At 46.9% G+C, this 18,659-nt stretch overlaps 1 protein-coding gene across 12 annotated transcripts in view; it reads left to right on the top strand.

The window, feature by feature from the left end:
* Window positions 1-18,659, top strand: part of TRPM4 (transient receptor potential cation channel subfamily M member 4) — a 37,247-nt gene that overhangs the window by 11,358 nt on the left and 7,230 nt on the right. For 7 of the 12 annotated variants that reach the window (XR_009560166.1, XM_030873587.3, XM_030873586.3 and 4 more), the window contains 11 exons: window positions 2,566-2,678; window positions 3,049-3,381; window positions 3,560-3,694; window positions 6,383-6,512; window positions 6,691-6,836; window positions 7,924-8,036; window positions 8,396-8,473; window positions 11,935-12,360; window positions 17,170-17,302; window positions 17,479-17,653; window positions 17,885-18,062. Coding sequence is in view for 7 of the 12 variants with exons in the window: in XM_030873587.3 (XP_030729447.2) it covers window positions 2,566-2,678; window positions 3,049-3,381; window positions 3,560-3,694; window positions 6,383-6,512; window positions 6,691-6,836; window positions 7,924-8,036; window positions 8,396-8,473; window positions 11,935-12,360; window positions 17,170-17,302; window positions 17,479-17,653; window positions 17,885-18,062 (1,960 nt within the window). In the remaining 5 variants the exon portion in view is untranslated. Of the gene's footprint in view, window positions 1-2,565; window positions 2,679-3,048; window positions 3,382-3,559; window positions 3,695-6,382; window positions 6,513-6,690; window positions 6,837-7,923; window positions 8,037-8,395; window positions 8,474-11,934; window positions 12,361-17,169; window positions 17,303-17,478; window positions 17,654-17,844; window positions 18,063-18,659 lie in introns of all 12 variants that reach the window. The other 5 variants (XR_004043023.2, XR_004043024.2, XR_009560164.1 and 2 more) reach the window with 1 other exon arrangement.

Genomic DNA, 18,659 nt, shown 5'->3' with positions numbered 1-18,659 from the left:
GGCCTCTCCCGTTGCGGAGCACAGGCTCCGGACGTGCAGGCTCAGCGGCCATGGCTCACGGGCCCAGCCGCTCTGCGGCATGTGGGATCTTCCCGGACCGGGGCACGAACCCGTGTCCCCTGCATCGGCAGGCGGACTCTCACCCACTGCGCCACCAGGGAAGCCCTGTGCCCGTTTTTATCTTTTTCCTTTTATCATTGCCTTTTGGGGCTTTGCACGGTGCTATTTGGGCAACTTTCCCAAGATACTTTCATTATGTTCCAACGTTGCTTTCCTTCTGTTGTATCCATCCACCCATCCTTTCATCCTTTATCCAGCCAGCCAGCCATATGTACATTGATCTTTCCATCTACCCATTATTCCATTCATCCTTCATTCTGCCATCCATCCAAGCATCCATCCATCTTGCCATCCACCCATCCTTCTACCAGTTTATTCACACATCTAGTAACAATTCCATCCACTCATCATTCTTCCATCCATCCATTCTTCCATCTATCCACCCACTCACCCTTTCTACTTTTCCTATATGCCTCCAATATGTTTTAAGCCCTGAGGGGTGGTGGAATCAGAGAAAAACCAGAGTGCTGTCTCCCAGCAAGGAACTCCTGATATGTCACTAGAGGAATGAATGATGAAAACCAAGGTAGGGAGCATAATGGCTGCTTGGTAGAGGCTGAGGATGGAGCTCATTATTCATTCAACAAAGATTAGGCTCAGAGATAAAAGCAGATCCTACCAGGGTTGTTTGGACATAAACTTAAGTAAAATTCAAGACAAAAGCATGGGAGAGGAACTGCTGTCAGAAAGGGGAGAAAAATGGGGAGGTGGTATTTAAACCGGGCGGCCTTGAAGAGCCAGTAGAATTAGGAGTTAGTAAGATGCGGAGGTGGGATGAATAAGTGGTAAGGGGGATCCCCAGGGCTCTGTGGGGATGTGGGTGGGGAGGGTCATTTTTGGTGTCAGAAGAGTTTTACAGGGAAAACACCCACTTAGATAAAAACTCCCAAGAGGCATAGTGTCAATTTGTAATGCGTTCTGAGTTCCAGGTCCCCACCCCAATTGCATCTACCATGTTCTGTGGTGTGGTAGTTATTTTTGACTTTGGAATCAGATAAAACTAAAATTTGAGTATCAGCTTGGCCCCCTCTCTGCTGTGTGACTTTGAGAAAGAGACTTTCCCTCTCTGAGCCTTAGTTTCTCTCTCTGAAAAATTGAGATAATACCTGGCAGGAGTGTTGTGAGCCTTAGAGGCAGATGATGGGCAGTGCCTGGTCCCCAGGGGGAGCCTAATAAATGGGAACTCTTCTTAATATGATTCCGTTTCTTGTGGGGACACATCCTTTAATAGAGGATGACAGTCAGTGGGCAAATCGGATTTACTTTACAGAAGTTAACTCATCAGCCTCCTGGGAGGAAACACAGCAGCTCTCTAAGATGTGGTTTGAGGGGGTGGTGTTTTAAGTCTGTTGCCTGCAGAAGTACAAGTGATCACACTCTGCTGGGGAAACTGGAGATGGCTGGACAGTCTCAGTGTTGGCAGAGTTGAAGGGATGGGGTTTCAGCAGGTGAGGAAGGAAGAGGGAAGGGGATGAATGCTTCATAAGAGTCTAGGAACAGCCAGGCACTGTGCTGAGCAGCTGGCACACATTATTGCCCCTGATCCTCTAACCCTTCCTGTAAGGACCGTCTGCCCAGTTTGCAGATGAAGAAACTGAGGCTTAGAGAGGGGGAAAGTGACTTGCCCAAGGTCACACGAGGCTGACCGCACACTTTTGGATCCATTAAATTATCCGATCAGATTTTTAAAGGCCACTTGTTCTTCCTTGTTCTATTTAATGACCTCCAAGGTCTTCCGAAGTCCGGCTAATGTTTACATTTTTTCTGCTACTTTTCGCCTCACAAATACTCCCAGGTTGCAGGAGACCAGAGTGACTCACACTTGCCATCATAGCCTGTGCTTTCCTGCACCAAGGCTTTTGCTCAAGCTGCTCCTGCCGCCCTGATGATTCTTTTCTCGTCTTAGATGCACACTTCCAAATCCTACTAGTCTTTCAAAAGCCCTACCTCAATGCGCATCCCCTAGGAGGCTCCCTTGGGTCTCTCCATACCTCTGTGACTGTAGCCTCCCCTGGGTCCTAATCACATTCTGTGCCCTCCTCCAAGGGCACCGATCACTCTAAGGGCAGTTATGTGGTTCTGGGACATATTTCCCAGGAATGAGCTCCTTCAGGGTAGGGACTGTATCCAATCTCTCTCCATCCCTCTTACTGCCTGGTCTGTAGCCTACCTCAGTAAATGTTAAATGAATAAATGATTCCCTTTCCTTGTCTTGGGGCCTCTCAACCACTGGTCTGAAGAGTTTTACATTCACCTCTGCCCCTGGGTTTGAATGACCTTATGCTTGTAATAGCCTGACTTCTTAAGACCCCAGACTCTGCCCAACAACACTGCCTTTATACGGAGTTTAAATGTCAGGCATCTCGAGTAGAAGTGATACAGACACCCATCAGATCTTCCCAACCTCCCCTGACTTCTTGCCCCCTCTCCTTCTCACCCTTTCAGCCTGTGGGACCTCTGAAGCCTCAGCTTACCTGGATGAGTTGCGTTTGGCTGTGGCTTGGAACCGTGTGGACATTGCCCAGAGTGAACTCTTCCGGGGGGATATCCAGTGGCGGGTGAGGGGTTGGGGCCTGGCGACTGGGGATCCTGACAAGAGGGATGCATTTCCCCCACTCCCTGACTCCTTTGGCATCTGGCTCTATCTTCCTTTATGGCGTGTCCAGCTTTCTCTTAATTGTCCATCCATCTCTGGTTGTCCATCTGTCCCCATCTTGTTCCCTCTCTCCCCATCCATCCATCCATCTACTTGCCCACCCATCCATCCTCTCATCCATCCCTCCACCCATCCATCCATCTGACCATCCATCCATCTATCCGTCACTCATAGCTCTGTACCCCCAACTCTTGTCCTTAATCTCTGACCTCACCTGGCCTTCTGCCTGTCTCTGTGCTCAACTCTTCCCCCGTTCATTCCACCCCCACCAGTCTTTCCACCTGGAAGCCTCCCTCATGGACGCCCTTCTGAATGACCGGCCAGAGTTCGTGCGCTTGCTCATCTCCCATGGCCTTAGCCTGGGCCACTTCCTGACCCCTACGCGCCTGGCCCAGCTCTACAACGCAGCGCCCCCGAACTCACTTATCCACAGCCTTTTGGACCAGGTGTCCCACAGCACAGGCAACAAAGGCCCAGTCTCTGAACCCTCTGCGGAGCCACAACCCCCTAAGGTGGGGCAGGTGCTGCGGATGCTGCTGGGGAAGTCGTGCGCGCCGACGTTCCCCGCCGGGGGCACCCACCTGGGCGATGGCAGCATGGAAAATGTAAGGAACGGGGTGGGTGGGGGAAGCACAAAAGGGTCTGGGGGCGGGGCTATGCCAGGATGGGGCGTGGTCAGAGCACGGGGTGTGTGACTGAACGGGGTGTGGGGCTGATGGTTGGGGCGGAGTCAGGAAAGGTCTGGGGCGGAGATAACGCTCACCACGCCTTCCTCGCCTCCAGTCGTTTCTGCCGTGGGACAAGGCCACCTCAGAATTTCTGCTGGAAGCCGTCCCCGAGCAGGCACCCTGGAGTGACCTGCTCCTCTGGGCACTGCTGCTCAACAGGGCTCAGATGGCCGTGTACTTCTGGGAGATGGTGAGTGCTGTCTTGATCTCTGATTCTACTTGCTCCTACATTCCTGTCCTTTATTTCTACCGAACTCCAATGCTTGAGCAGTAAGATTCCCTGACCTAGGATATCACTCGTCCCCCACCCCACTCCATTCTTGATATATGACCCCGAGTGCTGTTTCTTCCTCCCCACCCCCACCCCCCATATCATGAATTTCTTGTAACTTGCTTTCTCCATTAACAATATATATTGGGCATTTACCCTTGCTCATATATATGCATCAATCTCATCCTTTCAGAGTGGTCGCTTGTAGGAGGAAGTGAGACATTATCTGTAGCTGATGGGGATTCATTTCAGCATAATTGTGCTTGCAGTTTAAATGCATTGTCGTAGTTGCAATGCAGAAGGGGACAAGACTAGAGGCAAGGATGCCAGGTAGGAAGGTAGAGCTTCAGGCAGCCAAGATGGGGGCCTGGATTAAAGCTGGTGAGACGTAGGTGTTGGGACACATTTGAGAAGTTTAAAAAAAAGTCATGGTATTCGAATAGGATCAAAGATAGACCCTATCTTTATGTCAAAGAAATATCTTGACAGGAGTTCTTCAGCCCTGGGTTATTTTCAGCCCATCCGGTCATTGGTTAAAAATAAATAGATTTTTCTTTTTTAATTGAGATAAGTGTTCCTCAGTGTTGTAGCATGTATGAGAACATCCTTCCTTTCTAAGGTTGAATTATATTCCATTGTGTGGATATACTACCTTTTCTTTATCCATTCATCTGTTGATGGACATGTGGATTGTTTTGACCTTTTGGCTATTGTGAATAATACTGCTATGACGAGTGTACAAATATCTGTTTGAGTCCCTGCTTTCAGTTGTTTTGAGGACATATCTAAGAGTGGAATTGCTGGACCATATGGTAATTCTAGGTTTAATTTTTTGAGGAACTGCCATACTATTTTCCACAGTGGTGGTACCATTTAAATTTCCACCAGCAATGCACACAAGTGTTCCAATTTCTCCACATCTTTACCAACACTTGTTATTTTCTTTTCTCTTTTCTCGTCCTTCCTCTCTCTCTCTGTCTCTTTCTTTCTTTTTTATAATTGACATCCTAATGGGTGTGATCTGTGGTTTTTTTTTTTAATATTTATTTATTTATTTATTTACTTGGCTGCACCGGGTCTTAGTTGCGGCACGTGGGATCTTAGTTGCGGCATGCAGGCTCTTGGTTGTGGCATTCAGGATCTAGTTCCCTAACCAGGGATTGAACCCAGGCCCCCTGCATTGGGAGCTTGGGAGCTTGGAGTCTTAACCACTGGACCACCAGGGAAGTCCCTCTCACTTGATTTCTTTTTTTTTTTAAGTTTTATTTTTATTTATTTTATTTGTTTATTATTTTGGGCTGCATTGGGTCTTCATTGCTGTGCGTGGGCTTTCTCTAGTTGTGGCGAGCGGGGGCTACTTTTTGTTGCAGTGCACGGGCTTCTCATTGCGGTAGCTTCTCTTATTGCAGAGCACAGGCTCTAGGGGGTGCGGGCTTCCGTAGTTGTGGCATGCGGGCTCAGTAGTTGTGACTCATGGGCTCTAGAGCACAGGCTCAGTAGTTGTGGCACACGGGCTTAGTTGCTTCATGGCATGTGGGATCTTCCTGGACCAGGGCTCGAACCCACGTCCCTTGCATTAGAAGGCGGATTCTTAACCACTGCGCCACCAGGGAAGTCCCTGGTTCCTTTTTATAATTTCTATATCTTTATTTCTATTCTCTATTTGCTGACACATCATTCTCCTGGCTTCCTTTAGCTCTTTGTTCATAATTTCCTTCAGCTTTTTGAGCATATTTAAGACAGTTGATTTAAAGTCTTTCTCTAGTAAGTAAATCCAGTGGCTACGTTTCCTAATTTCTTTTGTCCTGTGAATGGGTCATACTTTTTTGTTTCTTTGCATGCCTCATAATTTTTGTTGTTGTTGTTGTTGAAAACAGGACATTTTGAATATTATAATATGGCAACTTTGGAAATCAGCTTAACTCCTTCCTTCAGGGGTTGTTGTTGCTGCTTGTTGTGGGTGGTTGTTGTTTGTTTAGCGACTTTCCTAAGCTATTTTTGTAAAGTCTGTATTCTTCGTCATGTATGGCCACTGAAATCCCATTCTGTTAGCTTAGTGGTCAGCTAGTGACTTGACAGAGATTCCCTTAAATGCACAGGGGTGGGGGAATAAAGCCCTTCCACTTTGCAGGTTGGCTCTTTGTGGAGCTGACTTTTAACACTTAGGCAGGCTGTTTACAATCTGCCTTTAGCCTTCACTGCCTGCTTTTGCTGAGCCTAAAGGTGAGCCAGAGGTGAAAGCTTAGGGCTTTCCATAGTCTTTTCTGAGCATGCATCCAGTCTTGGTCATGTTTGTAGCCTTCTAGATTTCCTGGTACATGTAGGAGCTTTTTATTTTTTTGTTTTATTTTTACTTCTTGATTTATTTGGCTGTGCTGCGTGGCATGCGGGATGTTAGCTCCCCGACCAGGGATCTAACCCATGCTTCCTGCAGTGGAAGCTCAGAGTCCTAACCACTGGACCACCAGGGAATTCCCCATAGGAGCTTTTAAAACCCCTCACTCCCTCAAGCATCTCCTTCCCCAGCTGCTTCCCTCTTCTCTCCCAAGCTGTTCAGAGTATCTGTTCCTTGCCTCAGCTACTTGAGGCCTGTCTCTGTCTCTCCAGGGTTCCAGTTCTGTGGCCTCAGCTCTTGGGGCCTGTTTGTTGCTGCGAGTGCTGGGGCGCCTGGAGGCTGAGACTGAGGAGGCAGCACGGAGGAAGGACCTGGCAGCCAAGTTTGAGGGGCTGGGTGTTGGTGCGTGGGGCATGGGTGCCTGGCGGGGCAGAGACAGGGAGCTGCCATGAAGGGGGTTGTAAAACTACCCATTCCTCCTCTCGTCACTCTGCCTCTTCCCCTTCAATCACCTCATCTCTTCCCTCACACCATCTTCCTACTACTTTTCCTCCCTCTCACGTAAATGTCCCGCACCCAGACCTCTTTGGAAAATGCTACCGCAGCAGCGAGGAACGGGCTGCTCACCTGCTCCTCTGGCGCTGCCCACTCTGGGGGGATGCCACCTGCCTCCACCTTGCCATGCAGGCTGACGCCCGTGCCTTCTTTGCCCAGGATGGGGTACAGGTGAGCATCTGAGACACCAACACCCCAAACAGTTCTCAGCCGGACTGTGGGACGTCTGGAGGATAAGCCCCCTGCCACGGTGGGCAATCTGGGGTCTTGACCAGCCTCTCCACCTGGAGACAACCCCTCTCCAGAAAGTCCCAGCCTTCTCCTGGAAGGGTTGCTCTTCCCAAAAGAAGCCTCACACCCTGCCACAGGAAAGCCAACCCTCCTAAAAAGTTCTATTCCAGGGAATCCCCCTGGCAGTCCAGTGCTTAGGACGTGGTGCTTTCACTTCCGTGGCCCAGGTTCAATCCCTGGTTAGGGAACTAAAAAAAGTTATATTCCGGATAGAGGAGTACCCGGGACTTTAGTAAGAAGTCTCACCTCTCACACAAGAAGTCCTTCCCATTTCCTTAAGAGGGGTCCACTGCCAGGCTTCAACAATTAAAAGGGTGTCACTGGACAATTACTTAGTGTTTTGGACATAGACGAACTCTGGTTTAGGAAATCCTACCCTTCCTTTGGGAAGACCTGTGTGCCCCCATAGTCGCTCCCATCCTGCTAATCCTGACATTCTGAAAACACTCTCGGTCTCCTTAATCTAAATCTGACAGGGGCAAAGAGAGTCCCATCCTCAGTACAAGAAGTTTTGCCTACCCAGCAGGAAGTCCCATTTCACTTCTTGGAATGATCTGTTGGCACCTCAAATACTTTCCCAGAGTCCTTTGCTTTGAATGGTGGTGAAACTCATGGATTGCAGCTTTTGCCTCTTCTGTAACCTCCCTGTGCTCCATCCATTTGTGAAAAAGGAGAAAATATTAGTACCTGTCCTCCTGGAGGTGTGGAGGGTTAAGTGAGCTAATCTATGTAAAATGCTCAGCCCAGTATCTGGTATATCATGTTAACAAATGTTGGCTGTTTAACTCTATTACAATCTGGGACAGGTGTTCCTTGCCTTCGACTCCTTTCCCCCCACCCCCAGTGGTTATGGCCCTCACAGTGAGCATTTGCCCTGTGCTCTGGAGTGTGGCTTGATCCTTGTCTGGGGTCTTTGGGAGAGGGCTGTGGGGAGATTCAGCCTCCTAATCCTCCCCACATCCCACAGTCTCTGCTGACACAGAAGTGGTGGGGGGAGATGGACAGCACCACACCCATCTGGGCCCTGGTTCTCGCCTTCTTTTGCCCCCCACTCATCTACACCAACCTCATCACCTTCAGGTCAGTCCCCTGGGGTTAGATGGGCAGGAGGAGGGGGGAGGGGAGATCAGTCTCTACTTCCTGCTGAATTCTGGCTGCCTTTCTACTTGGTCTGTCCAGTGCTTCCCCCACCCTTGTTCATTCTCTTTCCCTCCCCCAGACTGGGAGCATGCTGTGGGAAGCAAGCTTTTGGGGTGGGTCTCTGCAGTATCTCTAGTGGCAATTCCTCTGTCCTCTGGCCATGGCTGTGGGGGGAAGGTCACTTTGGGATGATACCTCTCATTCCCTGCAGTGTCTCTGGGTGACTGAGTTTGGCTTGGAGAATTCCTCTCCCACCTGCCCTCCCCTTATTTCTCACTCTGTGTGTCCCTCCATGCCAGGAAGCCAGATGAGGAGCCCATGCAGAAGGACCTGGCATTTGACATGGACAGGGGCATCAGTGGGGAAGGGCCTGGCGAGTGAGTGAAGCACCAGCACTGTGTGGGGGTAGGGGGCACCCTAGGCAGCTCCAGGAGCACCAGGTAATGGGAGCAAGACCAGAGGGGAGAAGTGGGGCTTCGGGAGATGGTGGTTTCATGAAGCCACTGAAAATACTGAGGAAGTTTCCCAAATGCCAGGCTCAAGGCTCGGTTCAACTTTGGTTCTGCCACCAAGGAGTTCCTCACTGAAAATCAGTTTGCTTCATGATACATGTATTTCTGTCTTGATAAAGCAAGTGGAATCGGGTGGTTTTGGTTCATTTAGGGATCTTTTGCCAATTTTTTTTTTCTGACTCCAGGGCCTTTGCTCTTAATCTCTGTGCTGTGGTACCCATGAAGGTGTTGGCAAAATCAGTCCTAAGCAAATGAAATTGAATATTTATCGATCTTCTGTTACTTCTGCAGAGCAGAGGTGCTGGGGGACTTGGCTCTGAGTCAAGCAGAGCGGGGTTCAAATCCCGACTTTGCCTTTGTAAGTGGCTTCACCCCTGAGCCTCAGCTTTCTTTGCTATAAAGAGAAGGTTGTACGTGTGTTAGTCAGGTTAGGTTGAGTAATGCTGCAATGACAAAGTATTCCAAACTCTCAGTGGGCTGGCAACAGTGAGGATTTAATTGTCATTCACGCTCCATTTTTGGGTTGTCTGTGGCTCTGCTCCACGTGGTCTCCACTTCGGGATAAGCAAACACCTCCTAGCTGAGATGTTGCTGGTCTCATGGTAGAGGGAAAAGAGACATGGCAAACCAGGTTCTGGACCTTAAAGCCTCCACTTGGAAGTGACACGTGTCACTTTTGCCCACATTTCATTGGCAAAAACTAGTCATATGATAATTCCTTAGCTCTTAATTCTCCCACTGGGAGGGAACCAAAATATTTGGTCCACAGTAATACAATATACCACAATGCCTGATGGAACAGTTGGGAGGATTCATGGAGATAATGTGTATTAAATGTGCATATTGTAGTGCCTGGCACAAAGTAAGTGCTCAGTTAATGGGGACTAGCATTACTACTGCTATTATTGATACACTTGTTTTGTTGAATGGTGTGTGTGTGTGTGTGTGTGTGTGTGTGTGTGTGTGTGTGTGTAGGTATAAGGGTCTAAATCTATGGTAATAGAGAAACAGAGGAAGAGGCCCCATCTTTGCACCCTCCATCTCTACTTTAATCATCTGAATGGGAACAGGGAGGAACCTCAGCCCCAATATTCCAGAAGAAAAAGTGTTTCTGGTAACTGTTAGAAACATCATCAGACTGCCAGAAGTCTATAAAACCTACCACCTGCTGTGAAACAAGTCAAATTTAAATGTATTACGTATATACAAATTTTTGTGAGACAGTGCACAAAGAATACAAAATATTTGTCAAGGTAGAAGAGAATACTAAGAAAAAAATTTGGACCACTGAAAAAAATTAGACAGAGGCTCCCAATGTCAGGATCCATAGTGGTATCCTTGTCTGGTGAGTTCCCAACATTTGTACCATATGATGAGGACAATAGCTGAGGTTACAGAACACTCACAGTGGGCGGCCAGTGCGCTAAATTGTTTTGAAAATCAGTTCATTTAATTCTCTCAACAACCCTATGCCATAGGGTCCATTATTATCCCCATTTTACAGATGACATAACTGAGGCATTAAGTCACCCACCTCAGATCATGTGATTGGTCAGTTGTGGAGCTGGGATTTGAACCCAGATCTTCTTGTTCCTGAATCTGTGCTTTTAGTCACTGTAGAAAGCCACCTCCCTGGAGAGCTTTGTAAAAGGACAGATTCCTGGATGCTTCTCCTCCAGGGAAGCATCCAGGAATCTTTGTGTCTCCTGCCTGGAGGTGATTCAAGATGGCAGACTTTGGGGAGCATTCTGACCCACCACATATTTTTGTTACCAGGTCTGTTTTCTCTTATTATTGGGGAGCTGGTTCTCCTCTCTGCATCTCACTTTCTTTAGCTTTTACTGTTCTTTCTGCTTATTTCCTTTAGAACAGCCTGAAAAAAACAAAAAAAGAACAGCCCTATTGAGATATAGTTCACATACCATTCAGTTCACCCATGTAAGGTGTACAATTTTCAGTCGTTTTCAGCATATTCACAGAGTTGTAAAATCACAAAATTTGAAAACATTTTCATCGCTGCAGCAAGAAATCTTGTACCCATTAACAGTCTCACTCCCCACTCCTCCCTTCTCCCAGTCCCAGGCAACCACTAATTTACTTCCTGTCCCTACGGATTTCCCTGTTCTGGACATTCCATATAAATGGAGTCATACACCAGGTGGTCTTTTATGACTGGCCTCGTTAACTTTAACATCATGTTTTCAAGATTGATCCACTTTGTAGCATGTGTCAGTGCTTCATTCCTTTTTATTGTTTTTTGATTTTTTTTGCGCGGTACGCGGGCCTCTCACTGTTGTGGCCTCTCCCGTTGTGGAGCACAGGCTCCGGATGCGCAGGCCCAGCGGCCATGGCTCACGGGCCCAGCCGCTCCGCGGCATGTGGGATCTTCCCAGACCGGGGCACTAACCCGTGTCCCCTGCATCGGCAGGCAGACTCTCAACCACTGCGCCACCAGGGAAGCCCCTTTATTGTTGAATAATATTCCATTGTTTGAATCTACCACATTTTATTTATCTATTCATCAGCTGATGGACATTTGGGTTGTTTCCACTTTGGGGTTTTCTTTCCACTTGGTTTATAAAGAGAGGATGCCTTTCCAAGGCAGTTTATTTTTCCTTTTAGCTTTCTGAATTTATTATTATTTGTATTATTCATTTTTCTGTTTCTGATTTGAGGTCAGAGTTAAGAGTTAGGATGAAACTGGGACAGAGGATCAAAACTCAGGTGAGAAGGGTCAGAGATGTGAGTGGACCTAGAAGCTTAGAATTCAGATATGGCTGTACAGTCAGAGATCAGATATAGGGAAGGAAGAGTTATCTGAGAAAACTGTGCTGGATAATCTGATACCAGAATTTATGGGTTAGAAGTTAATATTCAGGGATGGGGTTGTCAAACCTGGTGAACCAAGGCCATGAAAGTGAAGGGGTGAGAGGTCATATTTGAGGGCCAGAGGTCAGATAGATGGTCCAAGGTCAGACAGAGAGTCAGAGGTTGTGAAGGTGAAAGAAGAGGGACTTGGAGACAAAAGCCAGACAAGAGTCAGAGGCCAGCCCAGAGGCCAGAGGTCAGAAAGGTGGAAAAAGTCAGAGGTGCAGGCTCAGCAGTCTTGATGGTAGATTTCAGAGGTCAGAAATTAGATACAGGGGTCAAAAGTCAAGGTGATGGCGGACATCAGACTTAGTTTCAGGTCAGGCAGGGTCAGAAGTCGTGAAGGTGGGGAATGTCTGGAAAGGAGGATGAGGAGGATATGAAAGTTTAGAGGTCCTGATAATGGTGACAGTCAGGTGCAGAAGTCAGATTGAGCCCTTCTCCCTTCTCTCCCTCAGGCCCACAGACCCTAATGAGAAGATGCCCTTGAGGGTGTTGAGGCCGCCCAGCCGCAGGAGCTGCTGTGGGGGGTGCCGCCTGCGCCGCTGGCCCCAGTTCTGGGGAGCACCGGTGACTTCCTTCATGGGCAACGTGGTCAGCTACCTCCTCTTCCTGCTGCTCTTCACCCACGTGCTGCTCATTGACTTCCAGCCCGAGAAACCCAGCGCTCTGGAGCTACTGCTCTACTTCTGGGCCTTCACCCTGCTCTGTGAGGAGTTACGCCAGGGGCTGGGTGACAGCTTGGGCAGCCTGGCCATGGGGGCCCCCAGGACAGACTCCCACCAGGCCCCACTGCGCCGCCGCCTGCACCTCTACCTCTCAGACGCCTGGAACCAGTGCGACATGGTGGCCCTGACCTGCTTCCTCATGGGCGTGGGCTGCCGGTGAGTGCCCTGTGACCCTACACTCCTGGCCCATGGCGGCCTCTGACCCTTCCTTCCTGGGGGTGGGGGCGTGGGAGTGGGGATGGGGGTGAGGGGTGGGGTTGGGGGTCTCAACTGTTGGCTTCCCTGCGGTAGGCAGAGGCTAAATCCAACTCCACTTACTCTTTTCTTTTTTTCATTGAAGTATAGTTGATGTACAATATTATATAAGTTGCAGGTATACATATAGTGATTCACAATTTTAAAATAACTCTGCTTATTCTTTTTTAAAAATAATTAATTAATTTGGCTGCATTGGGTCTTCGTTGCAGTGCGCGGGCTTCTCATTGCGGCGGCCTCTCTTGTTGCGGAGCATGGGCTCTAGGCGCGCAGACTTCAGTAGTTGTGGCTCGCGGACTCTGGAGCTCAGGCTCAGTAGTCGAGGCGCACTGGCTTACTTGCTCTGCGGCATGTGGGATCTTCCAGGACCAGGGCTTGAATCCGTGTCCCCTGCATTGGCAGGCGGATTCTTAACCACTCCGCCACCAGGGAAACCCCTGCTTATTCGTAAAAAAAAAAAAAAAAAAAAAAATCCCATCTTGATTGAAAGTACTGCCTAAAGATGTTCTGTAAGCCGTTTGCTCACATGTGGATATCGGGCTTTAGGGCTGATAGGATAAAATGAGAACCCCACTGATCTTCATTCTAGATCTGGACTTTACAGGATGTTTCTCTAGTCCTCAACATGGTCCTGTAGCTGCACCCCTGCCCTGGACCCCAGAAATCAGGCCACACACCGAGTACCACCCTCACCTCCTCCCTCCTCTTCCTCTATAGCCCTGGGTCCCAGGCCCTGTCCTCCTGGCACTTGACTTTCTGTCTCATCCCCCTGTTTACTTCCATGCCTGCCTCTCCCACTTGGACCCTTGCTCCAGCCTCTCTTCCCTCCAGTCCATCCCCCACAGGGCCCGCAAGGGTGTTTCTACACCCAGAGCTGGCCTGTCTCGCCCTGCTTCTTGGGGCTCGCCAGCGCCCGTGGACAGCCCCTGCCCTTCTCTGCCAGGGCTGCCTCCCTGATTTCTTTCTCTTTTCTTCATTTACACTCTGGCTTGTCTGAGAGCCACTTGCAGTTCCTTCTTCACAAGGCCAGTGGCTTTGACCGTGATCCTTGGTATTTTGAATCTGCGTAATTATAAAATTGCAGTTAGAATTTTACCAGTACTGACGGATTCTTACCAAGGAACTATTTTCTAGTTACTTTAAACTGCCTTGATTGATTTTACATTGCAGGACAGTGAAAGTACCTTCAATTATTTTCTTTTTCAGTTTCTGAAATTATTTCAACTTGATTAATTATTGTTTGGGTTAAGTTTTACAACAAATATTTGGTTCAACATTTGTGTTTTTGTCCTATCAAATTTTGCCAAAATCTAGGGTCTGTGTTTGTGAATTTTACTTTGTGGCTTTTATTTCTTGCGTGTCTGGTTTTCCTGGGTCAAATTTCATAATTTTAAATTTCATCAGGGAGGCCTCAATGCTTTGTCAACTTTTTACTCCATAAAAATCTTGACTGTTTCTGCTTATTTCTTAGCTAATTTACAAAAAACTTAACTGTGAGGAATTACCCTCAAATATTTTCTGTTGCGCAGACTGGGCTATATAATGTTAGTTCATTTCTTCCATAGTTTCTAGATTGTATTGTGTGGTGCCAGAGAGAGGGCAAAGGGCAAATCAAAATGTCCTTGGGAATAAATTGTGTTGTCTTTGGGTCTTGGTACATGCTGTTCCCCCTTCCTGAAACACTTTTCCCTCCTCTCCTTGGCCAAGCCAACTCCTACACTTCCTCTCAGCCTCAGCTTTGCTGTCTCTGCCTCTGGAGGTCTTCCTTTCTCCTACCCAGACTCTGGGTCTCTTGTGTTCCTCTAACATCCTGAGAGTCCCCCCAGTAGTGCTTTGACCATGACTTTTGCTGTCGCTCTCCTCACACAAGATTATAAACTCCTCAAGCCACATCTATCTTGTCTCCCAGCAACTTAAAACATCTTTGAATATAGTCTATGCTCAAAGAAATGCAGAAGTGTGTCCTTATTGAACAAGATTATATTCAAATGAAGAAGAGCATAGAACAGAAACGGATTATCTTCCTCAGCCATTTCAAGCTTCCTCCTTTTCTCAGCAGTTACCTCCATCAACAGTTTGGTGCACATCCTGCCTGTTCTTTTTCTATGCATTTACCTACTTCTTTTATACACAGATATTATACACAGATGATACTATATTTTATTATTCTTTTGCAACCTCTTCTTTTCCTCTGTAATATGTCCTGACATTCTTTCCATGTCAGTATTTGCAAATATTCCTTATTCTTTAAAAATGTTGCATCAGATTCCTGAAGAAGGGTTTTAGTCTTCGCTGGCTAAAGCAGACAAGACAGACTTCTTCTTGCCAGATTTAATAAATGAATGAATTCCTTTCATGAGGCAGTGGGACAAAAATTCTGAACTTCAAGAGATAGAATTAGGCCCAAAATTTCTCTACAAAGCTTCTTTCATTTTCTACTTGAGATAACGTGAAGTTATAATCGTTATAATCAGATATTAGCTGCTCTGGGTCCAGTACTCTGATGGTGAGTTGTTTTTTTTGTTTTTTGTTTTTAAATAAAGTCCTACCTGTTAGGACACCACTGCTTTTGAACAGAGCAGACAAAGAACTTTGTGGTCACAACCTAGTGACTGTTTACAGGGGATGAAGTGTCCTGACATCCCCTCTTATAATCTGGATGGTTGACAGCAATGACCCCCTACTCTTTTCTCAGTTGACACACTGAGAGGTATGCTTCCTCTATGCCTTGTTAAAAATGGCACAAGTAATTCGACATGAATAATTTATTAAAACAGCAAGACAAGAAAGTTTTGTACAACACTGTGCTTCTATTTATTCCTTGTATTTTGTATAAAGTATCTTTTGAGAGGAAAGGGCTAGGACCATGTGCTACCACCCTTTAGGAATACCAGTGATGTTTTAGACATTTTTGTCAAGCTCATCGTTTTTTAGGTGGGGGAGGAATTATTGGACAGGAAAAAAAATTCCAAAAAATCTCATTTTACACAGGAGAAATTTCCTGTGTTCTCCAGAATTGAATGGATGAATCGTTTTATTTTGCCGATCCCTTCCGGATGGACATTTCAGTTGTTTCTAATTTTTTATTATTCCAAAGTAATAATACATCTGAGATGTACACTTTGTGGGTCAAAGGGTATGTGTATTCTTGATGTGGAAGGCTTTCCTTGTAAAATAGATTCTTCCGGTTACACATCCACCATCTGGGTAAGACACTGCCCCCTTGAGGACGTGCTTGATGATACCTGATATTTTCAATCTTTAAAATTTTGTAGCTCTCAATTTAACCTTTACATGTTTTGACAATCTGATGGGAAAAATGACCTCTCCTTGTTTTAATTTATGCATCCCTGACTCCAAGTTGGGTAAGTTGGGCATCTTTCATAGCTAAATGGCACAGGTACTCTGTCAACTGTCTTTTCATACCCTTCGCCCCAGTTTTTAATTTATTGTGTTCACCGATCTCTTGCATGTATATATTTTTTGGTAGGTGTTCTCCTTATACTCTGGATCCCAATCCTTGGTGGTTTTGTTCTAAGTATCTTCTTACAGTCTGCAGCTTGTCTTTTCACTTTTGTATGTTCTTTAAACATTCTTTTATTCTTTAACTTTTCATTTCGAAAAACCCCTAGACATAAAAAAATTTTGCAAAAACAGCACAGAGAATTCCCATACACCATTCATCCAGATCCCCCAAATGTTAACATCTTATATTATCAGAACCAGGAAATTTTATTTAAATTTCAACAGTTGTCCACTGATGTTCTTTTTCTGGATCAGGAGCCAATCCAGGATTCCATGTTGCCTTTAGTTGTCATGTCTCCTTAATTGTCTCTAATCTGGGACAGTTTTTCAGTCCATCTTTGGCTTTTATGATCTTAACACTTTTGAAGAGTCCAGACCAGTTATTTTGTAGAATTTGCCTCTGTTTATGTTTGTCTGGTATTCCCTCCTGATCAAATTTACGCTATGTATTTTTGGCAGAAAATTTTGTCTTTCTCTGTCCATCATATTTATGTTATCTTTTAATACACATGAGTTTTATATTTTAAAGTAAATATTCAGCCTTTTCCTTTATTATGATTTTGTGCGTTGTATATAAGACACTTTTTCTTATATAACATTTATCTTATGTCAAGCTTATGAAGAAATTCTATATTTTCTTACTAAGATTTTGATGTTTTGCCTTTTACTCTAGGTTTTTAATCCCTTCAGAGTTAAAGTACATGATGCAAAATAGAGATATAATTTTTATTTTCCCCATAGGGATTGCTGATGTTATTCACCATTTGACTTTCCTCTGTGAATTGTGTGTTGTTATCCTTTATCCGATTTCCTGTTAGGTCGTTTGTCTTCTGCTTATTGGTTTGCTGGAACTCTCTATATTTTGCCTTGTATAGGTTGGACAAATATCCCTGCAGTTTTCACAACTTGTTTGTTACAGGGACCTCCCAGCTTTTTGCTAAGGCCGTTGTTCATGCAGCATTATTTAATGGGTACCAGCGCCCTGCGTAGCCCAGCTTGGCACTGTCACGGGTGCCAAATTTTAAATCTGAGTAAACCCCGGGTGAATCGGGGTAGGGGGGTGGTCCCAGGTCTGGCCCTGGGGAGGCCACATCCTCACCTTCAGCCTGGTGTTGGGAAGACTCGGGGTTTTGCTTTACACCGTGTAACCCTTGAGTGACCCCTGCCGCGTCTGCCATACCCCAGGCTGACCGCAGGACTGTATGACCTGGGCCGTACTGTCCTCTGCCTCGACTTCATGATCTTCACGCTGAGGCTGCTGCACATCTTCACAGTCAACAAACATCTGGGGCCCAAGATCGTCATCGTGAACAAGATGGTGAGGGGTGGGGTAGGACTGGTGTGGGCGGGGCCAGAGGAGGAAAGGGACGGAGCCAGGGAAGGTGTGGAGTCTGGAACGCAACGTCAGGGAAGGAGGCGGGGCTTTGGATGCAGGGGCGGGGCCAGAGGAGGTAAGGGCAGGGCCCAGATTGGTCTCATCTTCCTCTTCTGCAGATGAAGGACGTGTTCTTCTTCCTCTTCTTCCTTGGCGTGTGGCTGGTTGCCTATGGGGTGGCCACGGAGGGGCTCCTTAGGCCCCAGGACCGTAACCTCTCGAATATCCTGCGCCGGGTCTTCTACCGGCCCTACCTGCAGATCTTTGGGCAGATCCCCCAGGAGGACATAGACGGTAAGGAGGGCATAGACGGTAAGGAGGGATGAGAGGGCCTGACACCCTCCCTCTGAGTCCCCTCTCTCTCTCCTCTATCTCTGGGTCTCTGACCCCTCCTCCTTCTCTTTGCGTCTCTGTTCTCCCCTCTTTCTGGGATTCTGTCTCTCTCTCTGCTCTCCCATGCCCGTCTGGATTTCTGTCTTCCTTAGGTCTCTGTCTCTCTGGCTCCATCTCTATCTCCCTTCACAGCGAGCCTCATGAAGCCCGACAACTGTTCATCGGAGAAGGGCATATGGGCGCGCCCCTCAGGGACCCAGGCAGGCTCCTGCGTCTCGATTTATGCCAACTGGCTGGTGGTGGTCCTCCTCATCATCTTCCTGCTCGTGGCCAACATCCTGCTGGTCAATTTGCTCATCGCGATGTTCAGGTGAGTCCCCACTGCTCTCTGATGATCTGACCTCATCTGGGTGACCTCACCCAGCATGACCCTTGACCCCAGCGTGATTCTTGATCCCAGCTTGACCCTTGACCCCAGTCTAAGCAATTCTAGTTTTAGTCTCTGACTCTGATTTAAATCTAATGCTGGCTTGTCCCCAAACCCAGTCAGAGTCTGCTCCTGACCTGGACTTTGGAATCTGATCTGCTCTCTGAGCCCAGGCTGAAGATTTAAAAATTTTTTTATTGTGGCAAAATATATATAACAAAATTTGCCATCGTCACCATTTTTAAGTGTACAATGCAGTGACATTAATTACATTTATAATGTTGTACAACCATCACCACTATCTATTTCCAAAACATTTTCATCACTCCAAACAGAAAGTGTGTACGCATTCAGCAAGGGTTAACTCCTCATTTTCCCCTCCCCTGCCCAGTTCCTGGTAACCTTTAATTTACTCTGTGTCTATGAATCTGCCTCTTGGAGGTGATTCATGTAAGTGACATCATACAATATTTGTCCTTTTGTGTCCGGCATAATGTTTTCATTGTGCAATCATGTTGTAGCACGTGCCACCACTCCATC

The sequence above is a fragment of the Globicephala melas genome, chromosome 19, assembly GCF_963455315.2.
Source record: "Globicephala melas chromosome 19, mGloMel1.2, whole genome shotgun sequence".
Lineage (NCBI taxonomy): Eukaryota > Metazoa > Chordata > Mammalia > Artiodactyla > Delphinidae > Globicephala > Globicephala melas.
This window is presented reverse-complemented; position numbering and strand designations above follow the sequence as displayed.